Source organism: Nanorana parkeri, unplaced genomic scaffold (assembly GCF_000935625.1).
Source record: "Nanorana parkeri isolate BGI_ZX_2015 unplaced genomic scaffold, ASM93562v1 scaffold128, whole genome shotgun sequence".
NCBI lineage: Eukaryota > Metazoa > Chordata > Amphibia > Anura > Dicroglossidae > Nanorana > Nanorana parkeri.
The window spans coordinates 1520871-1534193 of NW_017306396.1; the positions used below are offsets into that span (position 1 = coordinate 1520871).

A 13323-nucleotide genomic window follows, 5' to 3' on the forward strand; every position below is an offset into this window, starting at 1 on the left:
AAAAAAAACCCCATGCAGTACATCATCCATTACAATATTCACATTTCACTATACTGTATCCCTTTAAAAGACACTACCAAGTACAAAATACATCTGTTAATCTGCTAGAAATGCACTATGATGGTGTTACTTTTTAAAGCCCGATTGTGGGCTGATGACACACAGCATTTTTGTGGACTGAGTGGTGTTAGCCCCACCTAGTGTCTTTTTTTGAACTACTCAACCACTCACTCTCAGATCTCTACAACATAAAGTCTAATTATTTTGTAGTCCAAGATAAGAACCAGGATATCTAAACAGGCTCTTTGAGATAACACAGGCTCTTTGAGATAAGAAGTTCGCATAGGACATGTGATCAACAGGTAATTTTTGCACTTATATAAACGAACAGTGGAGAAGGAGTTTCGCAATAAGTAACAAGTGTATAAACTATATGAATTCAGCTCCTGGGTTTCCTTGTTCAGCTGACAGCTCCTAATGTGGGATTTCTTTGCTAAGGGGATAGTGTTGTTTTGATTATAATTTTTGCACTTACAGTGCTACTAAACGCAGTAGTTAAATCTTTAAAATGCATTCAAGTATCCTAACTACGAACAAAAATGCAACTTATTTGTGTATCACTGAGTTGTAGATCCTCAGATCATCTCTGTATTCGAACACTGTCCTTCCATCTAGAGGGTGGCTACTGTTCCAAGTGTTCCCTGTGTGTGTTGTAAAGTAGCCACCTCTCCAAGCTGACTCCTGTGATAGATTACAATCTCACATTTAGTTAAATCATTTGTATTGAGATTGTAGTCCATCACAGGAGTGAGCATGGAGTGGTGGCTAATTTACAACACACACAAGGACCATGGGGAACAAAAGTAGCCACACTCCAAAAGGAAGGAAATTGTCAGCACCAATTCAGAGATGATTTGAGTGATGCACAAATAAGAAACATTTCTGTTAATAGTTAAAAGGTACTTGAATGCATTTTTAAGATTTAACTCCTGAGTTTAGTGTCCCTTGAGGGCCTGTTCACATGAGTTCCAGGTCCTGATCAGGTGCGGATCTGCAGACACGGTGCTATGTGTTTTGCCGCGTTTTTGATGCGTTCCAGTAAAAAAAAACTTTTTGCTGGAGTGGGGCTGTCAGTATGTTAGCTGCAGTGCGTTTTTGGCGCTTTTTGCGTTTCCGGACCGTTTCCTGACCGTACAAAATGTGACATGCAGTATTTTTCTGTCGTAACCTGAACGGACTGCGCATGTGAGAACTGTAGCCCATAAAACACATAGGGATACATTGGGATGCATTTTTAGTGCAGGACTGTACGGATCAGGTCAGCACAGAAAACGGACATTGTGTGAACAGCCCCTGAAGGTACATATATAACATAATGGTTCCAATGGCATATTTCACAGACCGAAAGAGAGCAAATAAGAGAATTTGATAGTTAGGGTTTTCATACAGTTAGGGCCTGTTCACACAACGTCCGTTTTCTGTGCTGACCTGATCCGTACGCTTTTTAAAAAAAACTGGAACGCATCAAAAACACGGCAAAACACATAGCACCGCGTCTGCAGATCCGCACCTGAAACTCATGTGAACAGGCCCTTAAACTGTAAGCCTGAAAATCTCTTCACATTAAAGCCTTTTCTTACACCAAAACAATGTTTTCTTAACCGGCATCTCACTGGATTCACTTGAATGCTGCTCAGAGCAGAAGCAATGTTAGGGAGAATTTCTTAGTTCCTGGCCAGGCTAAAAGGTCTATTTATATAATCAACATTACATTGGTTAAGAATTTCACACTTTCCACATGTGGTGCTACAGCCCATGGTTTAGTTTTCACTAGAGACACTATCTGTCCTCGGGGGTGAGGTCCACACTGCCCTAGGTATCTTGAGGGTGTTGCAACTACTTCTGACTTTTTTTGTGTGTTGCACGGCCCTGCAGTGCTTATGGCCTTTTTTGCTCACAAGAGTCAAGGGAGGCTCCGGCTCAGTTCCAGTCACATGACAGAGCCAAGGGGAGGAGTTCCCCTCACCCCTCCCACCCCCAAAAGTAAACATTTAAAAACAAACTTAATGTAGTGCCGATCTCTAGAAGGTTACGCATTACTTGCATAGTTTATCGTTATGGTTTTGGAGACGCTTACCTATTAATTTGTTTTCCTTAACAAAGCATCTGAACTCTCCACCTGGGATCAACTCACACCATTTCCTTAGAACAAGCTAAAGGGAATGAAAGTAAAAAATCTAAATAACAGCCATTATAACAGGTCCATTATTAAGCACATGTGGAATGTGTAGTTTACAAAAGATAAACATCTACAAAATGCTACACATATTCAGAACCATGGAGCAAATAACTTGGTAAAATGCTCACAATTAACACAAAAGTGCAAAGAGCAATGATACACACTTGCACATGTTAACCAATTACATTTCAATAGTACTGTATATTGAAGCCAGAATAATAAAGTTGACTTCTGTTTGGTTGCTATAAGATTTTGTCAGTCTCTAAAGTTCTCTTTCTGTAAGGATATGTCTTAAAAGTTATGGTTTTGCTCAAAAGCTTTGCCCTCAAGTCTACCAAAGTAACAAAAGTGTTTTTAAAAAAATAAGTCTGCTTTTTAAAGAATTACATTTAAATAGGGCTAAAAACTGCATTCGTTCTCATACTCTTTTGCAGTTGCCGATGATGTACATGGTAAAAATAAAATAAAAAAATAAAAATCTATGGAAAAGCTAATAAATAATTACAAACTGACATATATGTTGTTATATGTTTATTATATGATTATTGTAAGTGTATACTAACATATAGTCCTCACTAAGAATTCAATAGGAATATGAATTAAAAATTAAACATAATTCAATATAAAAAGTCCTTGAAGTCCAATTCCTGACAAAAACTTTATTTTGGACAGAGTAGAGAAGGTTTAGATTCTCTGCCCAGTTTGTATTGCTCTATGTGTCTCAGTCAGCAAGAAGTAACAAAAAGCTCTTCAATGAGAGAGATACAGCAACAAATTTTAAGTAAAATTTAAGTTAAAACAATTTTAAGTGAAAGCTATGACACCTGTAAAGTTATTATTGCCATCTGTGCTTTCCTTGTAACCCCCGTTCTACTGATCTGTTGCCTGTCACATGAATACAATTTCAAGTAAATCACCCTAATGGAGTAAATAACAGTCATAAAACCTAAAAAACATTTTAATCCCTCCATTGTATTCCAAACAAAAACGTTTTGGCTTTAACAGTACAATACATGTGATCCTATTCTTTGAACAAGTGTTGTACATGCAGTAGTTAAAGCAGAAAATGCCCCATTCATGTCCAATCTGTAACAAGCTGCATCTAAAAATTGTCGAACAATTTGAGAATAATGTTTGCCCATATAAAATTGCAAATACTTTAAATATATCATCTACAGTGCATAATATCATAAAAAGATTCCAAGAATCTGAAAAAATCTCTGTGTGCAAGAGACAAGGCCAAAATGCAATATTGGATGCCCAAGATCTTCAGGTCCTCAGATGGCAGTGCATTAAAAACAGGCATGATTCTGTGATGGACATCACTGCCTGGGCTCAGGAATACTTTAAAGAATCACTGTCTTTTTTTTGCTGATTTTTTAGTACGTGTTATAAATATATTTATTAACTAATAATTTATTAACAATGATCCAAAATTTCACACATTTTACATAACAGACAAATGATCAACATTGATAACAAAACAAAACATTACAGAAAATCACCGTCTGTTAACAAAGTTTGCCGTGCCATCCAAGTTAAAGTTCTATCATGCAAAGAAGAAGCTATATCTGAACATGACCCGGAAATGCCTCCGTCTTCTCTGGGCCAAAGCTCATTTAAAATGATCTGTTGCAAAGTGGAAAACTGTTTTGTGGTCAGAAAAATCGAAATTTGACAATCTTATTGGCAACCATGGGTGCCACATCCTCTCATCAGCGCTCAGTTCAAAAGCCTGCATCTCTGATGGTATTGGGGTGGATTAGTGTGTATGGAATGGGCAGCTCGCGTATCTGGAAAGGCACCATCAACGCTGATACATATATCCAGGTTTTACAGCATCCCATTCAGATGACGTCTTTTTCAGGGAAGGCCTTGCATATTCAGCAGGAGAAAGTATGCTTCCAGGCCTAAAGGTATGAATGGTAACAGAAAAATACATGAAATACATTTTCAGCACTGCTATGGTTACAATTCTCTCCCAATCTTCACATGACTGCATTGCAATGCAGAGTGTAAAAATACATGCAGTATTTGTAGATGCATGACTCCAGACCTATAGGAATGAATGGTAATAAAGAAAAATACACATTTTTATTTTCTTGCACTTTTTGGGAAAACATCTCTCCCAATTTGCACAACACATGACAAAAACACAGGTTAAAGAACAAATAAAAACATGACAACGGGCATCATAAACCTATAATTACTTCTTGAGCGAAGGCATTTTTTAAGAAGCAATACCCTAATTTACAATATCTACAATGTTTTTTGTTTTGTTTTTGGTCCTTTACTCTATCGCATAGTACCCCAAGTTCCATCATTGAAACATTTGCATTTAAAACAACAGGGGTGGGGGGAGTACAATTTTGCAAATACAACAGTCAGGATGCTACACATTTCTAAGCAGTGATGTGCGCCTTTAAAATGTTGCTCATACGTACTAATTAATCCCCAAACTCCTCATCTCCTTCCACTAACCATAATTGTCACTTAAGCTCACGCTGTACTTGTCATACAACTTCAGAGAGTCACAGTGTGTGAGACTTTAATAAGAGCTAGAAATGGAAGTGGCCTAAAAAAAACACTATCCATGATTGCCTGTCTGCAGGAAGTAAATATATGCATACTTCTAATGTGAAAGCTCGATCAGATCACCTTCAACTTCCCAGAAAGCAATTTTATTCTCAAAAATTGATCATTGAAGTAATTGCTAAAATTCCTTTCTTCCGTCAATGCCATTAGAACAAATGTAACATATCCGAGATAAAAACAAAGCCTGTAATGAATTCGAGTTTAAACTTCAAATATGTATTATTTCTTTAAACTCCTAAGCGGTATCTATGTATTTAAACCGAATACCTACAGCTTGGAATAAATCTTGATAGTTCTATTAAATCAACTGGCATTGCATTTAGTTTTACTGAACAAAAGCAAGAATGCCGTAAAGAAACTGAACTAGTATTATGTAAAGGCAACTCCAGAAAAAAAATCCTTCTGGCTGCCAGTACACAATGCAGCTGTGCTAATGTCAAAGGCCTTATTCCACAAAGTAAAGACGTAAGATTCCAGTTTGTTGGTACAGTAATTCAGAAAGGACTATCTGAGCATAACTAAGCTTGTTCCTTCTCTAGATTGAACAAGAAAAAGGCGCATGAGCAGAGAGTAGCCCAAGGATCCCTGGATCCACGCCGCGCATGCACCAGTGGGCGGGGTGAACGGCACTTCTCCGAGATGACGGACGCTGCCGAGAGGCATGGCGTCCTGTTGCCTAGGGGAGCTGCTCTTCTCAATCACGCTCTCTCCAGCAGCCGTGACAGCAGCAATATTCTCCACGATCTCCCCGCACACAGAGCACGTTATTCTGGGACTGTCAAGGTCTTACCTTGTCCGCATGGTGGCAGCCATTTTGGACATGTGCAGACTGCAGTCTCTTATAACCTCTGATTACATAATCGCTTGCTTGCTGCCTCGGCGTCGCACAGTGATGATGTGGCAACACCTGACTATATCAGTCTGCAGGTTCATTGCCCTTGCATTTGTGCTCCAAGGTGCATCTCTGGCAGTCTGAGTTCCTTTGTGTGTTCCTGTGTATGATCTGGCCTGGCTGACGTTTTCTCTGGCTCTTGGCATCGGCAGACGTACCCGCTTTGGACATGATCCCAGCTTGGACGACTACACGCTTTGGAGGTGATCCCGGCTCAGCAGATGTACCCGCATTGGACTTGACCAGCTTGTTCCAGACCTCACTGATGCTGTTCCCTGATGAATGTTTATTTATGTTCCTTTAAATAAACAACTTTATTTTACCTGCATTTCCGTGTGGTCTGGTTTCCTGGGTCCCGTGACAGGGACCTGCTGAGCATCTAAATCTGAGTGTCATATTACCATTGGCCATAATGCAAAATGTGTGATGTCAACCTTTTGTTGCTTTTTCACAGGTTATGTTTATGTGTTCGTATTACTGTTTACATCATATTTAAATGCAAATGGCCGAATTGTGACACCAAGGAGTGTGGGTGGGGCTTGTAATTCACTTCCCTATTGGTATGTCTATAAAAATTATGGTTTATTACTTTCACACTGTCATCTCTGAGCCTTATGAAGGGGACCTTGTGTGGCCCTGAAACCACTTGCACATGAGGGACATCATTCTTCAATAAATGGTCACCTAATTGCTGTAACTATCGTTTTGGTGACGTTCTTCAACTATCTTTTCTAGATTGAGTCCATGTTCTTGTAATTAGCATACATATTATTGTGGTGAATGGGATCAATATAGTCTTACTCCTTTACCAGGAGAAAACTAGGTCTGTTCCACCAAGTTCATGCATCACTGTAGCTTCAAACCAAGACAACTTTCATATATTAAAAACATGATGTTCAGGAAGATCCTTTGAGGAGTTTCCACATATGGACATGACTTTACAAACAAAGACCTTGTTAACCAGTTGCCGTACGCCCGTAGTAGAAAAACGGACGGACGGCACTGTCGCATTCGCGGGTTGCCGTCGCCAGACGGCATTTTTTTTCTGCTCGCGCGCGCCCCCTAGCGGGCACGCACGGGCAGAAAAGACCCGTCCAATGCGAACACCCGGTACCGGGTGTTTCACATATAGGCGATCAGCGGGTCCATAGCCCGCCGATCGCCTATATGTGCTCGTTTGCAGAGACCCCTAATATGTGCTCCTAGAGACCCCTAATATCTCCATAAAGAGGACCTGTCAGTGTGCCTTTGCTATTATATAGGGGGTTGTTATCCCCCTATATAATAGCAATAACAATAAGTGCAAAAAAAAAAATATAAATAAAAAAAAAGAAAAGTAACACATAAAAAAATAAAATAAAATAAAAGCCACATATAAAAAAAGGGGAAAAAACCCCCCCAAAATGTTTAACTCCCCCACCCCCACGTTTACGCGCCTATAAACGTAAATACGCGTCCAGTGCCCTAGCGCGCAAAAATTACAATTGCGCTACACATGTTACATATCGCCGCGAACGTCGCAGTGAGAGCAATCATTTTAGGGCCATCAATCACTGATAACACTAAACTGATGAGCGGTAACAGCTTTTAAAGCGTCGCCTATGGCCAATTTTGGGTATTATCGTTTTTTGCGGTTTTGCGCGCGCACGCAATTTTAAGGCTTGACATTTTTGGTGTCTTTTTACCCGACGTGACCCCGTCTTTTATATTTTACCAAAAAATTGGGTAATAATAAATGTTTTATCATTTAATATAGGGGAAACTGTTTTTTTTTTTTATTTCGGTGATTTTTCCTTAATATAGTAAAAAAATAAAAACCCCCAGTGGTGAATAAATACCACCAAATGAAAGCTCTATCTGTCCTCAAAAAAGGGTATAAAATTCATTTCAGTACAGCGCTGCATGACGGAATAAATGTCAGTCAAAGTACCGCAGCGCTGAATACTGAAAAATGGCCTGGATGGGAAGGGGGTTTAACACTGCGGATGTCAACTGGTTAAAGTCAGTAAATCTAAATGTAATGTAAATTTCTGGTAGCACTCTGCTTTCCCAATAAAAAGAACATATCACCAAAGTCTCTAGTTCCCAGGCTTTTCCTTAACCTGACTGTACACTGGGCAATTCTCCATTTATATATATTTTTTACATTTTCTGGCAGAATCACTTATAGTATTACTTTGCTGATCTGTGGCAATAAGGGAACTGTACAATTATTATTATTATTATTACTACAGGTATTTATGTAGCGCCAACATTTTACGCAGCACTTTACATAGTTGCACATGCAAATCAGTCCCTACCCTCAAGTTTACAATCTAAGGTCCCTATCTCACATGCATACATAGAGGGCCAACTTAGAAAGGAGCCAATTAACCTACCAGCATGTCTTTGTGCTGCAAGGCAGAAGCGCTAACTACTACGCCACTGTGCAGTTTGTCTGCACTCCTTCCTTTGGTATAAGCACTGTAAGCAAACTATTTGTCATTTGGCAATTGTTCTGTTTTCCGTACTTGTTCGAAATATGTGGTGAGCACCTAGTGGGTTTAATATTAGGGCTGCAACAACTAATCGACATAATCGATTATAATCGATTATTGAAAAAGTTGTCAACTTTTTCAATAATCGATTAATCGGCTTCTGATCAGTTGGCCCTGTTCACGGCTCCACACACACTGCGCGCCGCACCTCCTCCCCAACTCACGCTCACCGCTGCCAGACCCGCCTGCATCCACGCTCTACACGCCGCACCTCCTTCCCGCCTCACACTCACCGCCCACATCCACGATCGGCACAGGGACGCGGGGAGAAGAAGTAAGGAGGAGCAGATGTGGGGGGATGACAGCGGCAGATAGACAGGCCAGATCTCAGAAACAAGTTGCTGGAAGACTGCTCAGGTAAGCCTGCACTTTTCCACACATGGAGCTCTATAATGTATTGCTGGGATTTGTATTCCTCTATAGCTGATGGTACATTGTGCTCTATATTATACATGGGAATACAAATCCCAGCAATACATTATACACTGCATGTATAATGTATTGCTGGGATTTGTTGTACTCCTATATAGCTGGTGGTATTCTGCATTGCGCTTTTTAGAGGACTACAAATCAAGGAATAATACATTATACAGCGCAATGCGGAATACCACCAGCTATAGAGTACATCAAATCCCAGCAATAATACATTATACAGTGGTGCAATGCCGAATACCACTAACTATAGAGGACTACAAATCCCAGCAATAGTACAATATACAGCGCAATGCAGAATACCGCCAGCTATAAGGATTTGTTGTGATACTCTATAGCTGGTGATATTCTGCATTGCGCTGTATATTGTACTATTGCTGGGATTTGTAGTCCTCTATAGCCGGTGCCATTCTGCATTCATTGCTGTATAATTTTACACTTTTAATTTCACTATATTGCACACCACACTTTTTTTTCCTTTTTTACTTCCACCGCTCCAAGCTTGATGGACTACAATCTCAATACAAACTAGTAGTCCCATCACTGGAGCCATTTTTAAAATGTATTTTATTGCTTATCCGATTAACCGATTAATCGAACTTAATAATCGGCTAACTAATCGATTTTGAAAATAATCGTTAGCTGCAGCTCTATTTAATATATCATTCTATTGCAATTTAATCAAATGCAGTAGCCTTCCTTCTTGACAGTTATATTGGGGCATATCTTACATCTTTAAAGCCCTACTGCAGTGTTGCTCCTTGACTTTTCTACCTGTCCTTTAAGATTCTTAAGTTGTTCTTAAGGTGACACTAAACTCAGGACATATCTCAAAAATGCATTTTGGTTGGTTGAACTTATTAACACTAAAGAGGTTGCTCGTTACATGATAATCAACTAACTAAATCATAACTTCTGATTGCAAGTCCATAATTTCCAGGTATATTACCTTCCATTCCCTTTTCAACACTGGCATTCCAGTCCATTTTAAAATCTCTCAAAGTAGGGATGCGCAGATACTGGGCATTTTCCCCCATGAGACCCGGCATGCGCAACCTTCCCTAAAATATTTTAGGCATGCGCGCACCCCCTAATATATATATATATATCATACATTAAAACAGGGATGCACAAATCCCAGGAGCTCAATGTGCTCCTTAAAAATTACAACTGCCTCCTAACTATTGAGTTTTTCTCAGGTCTAGTCCTGTAGCTGGAAATGTACCTGTACTTGGTATCTGAACATCCCTAATAAAAAGGACAAGAACAATATCACATCACTGGAGGATGAGATCCTTAGGTCATGAACTAACTCCTGAGGAAGAGCCAGGGATCGTACTTTTTATGAGGCTTCACAAAACAGAGTTACTACTGTTGACAAATGTGTGAGAAGGAGCACAAGCATAAAGAAGACAGTGCACATACACATTCTTTCTGGTTAAAACATTCAAATAAATGGTTTTGCTTACCTCATACTTTACATTGGGGTCAGGGGAATCATCTGTGCAATGAATAAACCTGTAGGTCACAACATTGAAAAGCTGTCAATATAAAGACATATTTAGGACATTTGTGTTTTCAAAAAACATCCATGATGGTTTATAAGCATACAATGGGAGTATCGAACCATGGTACCACTGATGGTGAGCCACAGTGAAAATGAAGACATTTTCTTTTTGCCAACTTGGAGACAGAACTTTGCAAAGTTGAACAGTACCTCCAACAGAGTGTGAATGGCAAGTACAATAAATATTTTAACGGATTTTATCATATACTCTTCTTGATCTATACTTGTACTTGACATGCAAGTGGTCAGTTTAAACTGTTGCCAACAATTGTAGCATCTTACAGCCTTAGATAGATAGATATATATATATATATATATATCTCTTTCTTCCCCAATAGCTACACAAGCTGGTAATTGAAACACTGAAGATAGATGTACATAATTACAAGTAGGATGACAAATGGTTTTAATATAACAGACTGCTTTAATAACATTGGTAATACAGTTCAGTATACTAGACCCAAACAGTGCACATTTCAGGATCATTTCCTGGGAACAGAGGGTCAGTCAACATACAAACCTATGATATGTAAAATGAAAAAAAAAAACATCAAAAGTGTTTTCTGCTGTGATCTAAAGGAGTGCCTTGGGTGATAACATGGCTAGAATTTACCTTGCAGCTCTTTGAAGCTGAACTATGGGTACTACTAAACAGACATATATGAGAGCCGTTTTACATGCCAAATATTTTGTCAACCTAAGCAGCTGGTTTTGTGATCCTAGCATCAATGACAGGGCAGCACCCCCCTCCCCCCCCAAAAAAAGCAAAACAAACTAAAAACGACCTCGATGATGTCAACAATACCACTTGATCAAGAACACTGGACAAAATTAAATGCACAATGTAGGAGCAGCAGCGCAGTCATAAGGTCAGCTCTCTGCTCACCTTGCTTTCCCATTGTTAAAATATTAATCGTCGGCACATATGCACTACAGAAAAGACTGATCAACTCTTGTTCTGGCCCTCCCTTTCCCAGTCGAAGTGCTGATGTGAAATAGATAAGTTCAAGTATTTACACTAATTGCATTTAAAAATACATTGCATGACTGCAAATATTATTAAATAATATTATATTTATTGTCAGCACTAAAAAATACCATTTGTAGATAAGCTGTTGACTAGTCAGTTACTGAATGTATAAAACAATACTCAGTATGATCAGGTATAGCGTAGTCTGTGACTCACTTGGAGCTTACACTTGGTTTCCTTTCCTCGTTTCTGGTGGGTAAATAAAGCGCTGACCAAGCATGCGATATGGCTACATTTGCTTTTACTCTTCAGGCTAAAAACATATTCAGTAAGTACAGAAAATACCTGTTGATTTTGCCAGAAATGCACTATCTTTGTCACTTCCCGAGAGCTTAAAAAGTCAAAAAGCTTTTATTATGTAAACTACTAGTCCAACATGTCATGGAGATGAATCAAGGCAGACATGTTTGAAGTCCAGCCCATGTGACAACCATGAATGTCCCCATAGATACAATGAAGAAATAAGTGTAGGCATAAAAAGGAAAGTAAGTATGTTAATCACAGGATGAACTACCAGGTGAAAATAAAAAAGGTAGAAAATGTGAGACCCTGTGATTTTTGCAAAAAAAAATACATAAAAATCAGATGGTGAAAAAACAATTTTACATTTGAAATACACAACCAGTGTTGTGCATGTGCCATGACGCTAAGGACAAGCTCATCTCTGAACTAGGAGTGAAGAACAGTATGAAAGTGGAGAAGTCCAAATGCATGCAATGAAGGTCTCAGTGTTCAAAATGTAACATTGCTTTGAACTTCACTTTACACACTGGTATGCTGGCCATAGATGAGGAGATATTGAAAATGTTAGGTGAGGAGATATCTTCCCATGATTGCATGAGTTGTTCCAGCAACATCTGCCAGGATATTCACCTGGCACTCAAAGTAGTGCACTTGCAGCATTTTAATCCTTTCATATGACCCATAACATAGATTAGGCCTAATCCCAGAAAGATTCCAAAACACCTACTACATTGCATACACTTTTTATGTCCTATCAGATCAGAAACTGCTAGATAATCACAACTACGAATTCCACAGACGAGGTTTCGGTTATTGGAAGAACTTGTAAGAGGAAGGGTGCCAGAAAATATTTGCAGTGATTGCGGTGTGTACCCAATCCTTAAAGAGGACATATTATTAACAGTTTACTGTTCACAAAAATGATTTAATTGGTAGCTTGATTAGTACAAACAGAATAAAACAACGTATAAAGTAGCTGGCTGAAATGTAATAATGGACAATGGTGTCATTTAAAAAAAAAATTAAAAGAAAGATAAGAAGAAATGAATGCAAGGAGATTGACTATCCTAATGATCACAAAAAGCACAAGTGATGGAATGGTTGAAGAGACAGGTTTGATGTATGGGCCCTCTCCTCATTGGCAACCTGACATTTAATAATTGCAACCTTCCACATCTATCTATCTATCTATCTATATATATACACACACACACACACACACACACACACACACACACACACACACACACACACACACGGGTGCACGATTCCAAGCGTTAATGTAGAGCAGGGGAGTCGCCACTCGTTTTGTACAAGTGATCTGGGCGCTTGAACACTTGTAGCAGCCTGCTTGTCTGCCCCGTCCTGCCATCCCCCTTCCCTGACATGGTTTTCAGGATCCCCCTGATCTTTTGGGGGACCCAGAACCACAGCAAATAACTTCAGGATGCAGAGTGGAGAACGTCCATTCCCCGATTTGCTCTGTGATCAGTGAGACAGTAAATCCCAGTGCTTCCTGTCTCAGCTGTCACAAGGCGGGCTGCACAGGAGATCCAGCAGAATGCTGTGCTCGATCTTCTGTATTGGAGGATAGGATCCATAAAGGGAACCTGTCACCATCTATCACATAGGGGATTGTTAGGCCCTGTCTGATAGCAAAAAAATTAAAATAAAAAAATAAGTAAAAAACCCTTAAAGCCCACCCCGTTGCCCCCACCATCTGCATGCGAATAAATGCATGTGTAGAGCATTGTGTGTGTACGCTGAGTACTGCCCCATATTGTGCTA

General features: G+C 39.4%; 1 protein-coding gene across 2 annotated transcripts in view; it reads right to left on the minus strand.

Annotated features, from left to right (window-relative positions):
- Positions 1 to 13323, minus strand: part of CDC123 (cell division cycle 123) — a 51286-nt gene that overhangs the window by 18126 nt on the left and 19837 nt on the right. For both annotated transcript variants that reach the window (XM_018553721.1, XM_018553720.1), the window contains exons 7-8: positions 10165 to 10213; positions 2138 to 2213 (exon numbers count right to left, since the gene is read on the minus strand). In XM_018553721.1, the coding sequence (XP_018409223.1) occupies positions 2138 to 2213; positions 10165 to 10213 (125 nt within the window). The remainder of the gene's footprint in view (positions 1 to 2137; positions 2214 to 10164; positions 10214 to 13323) is intronic.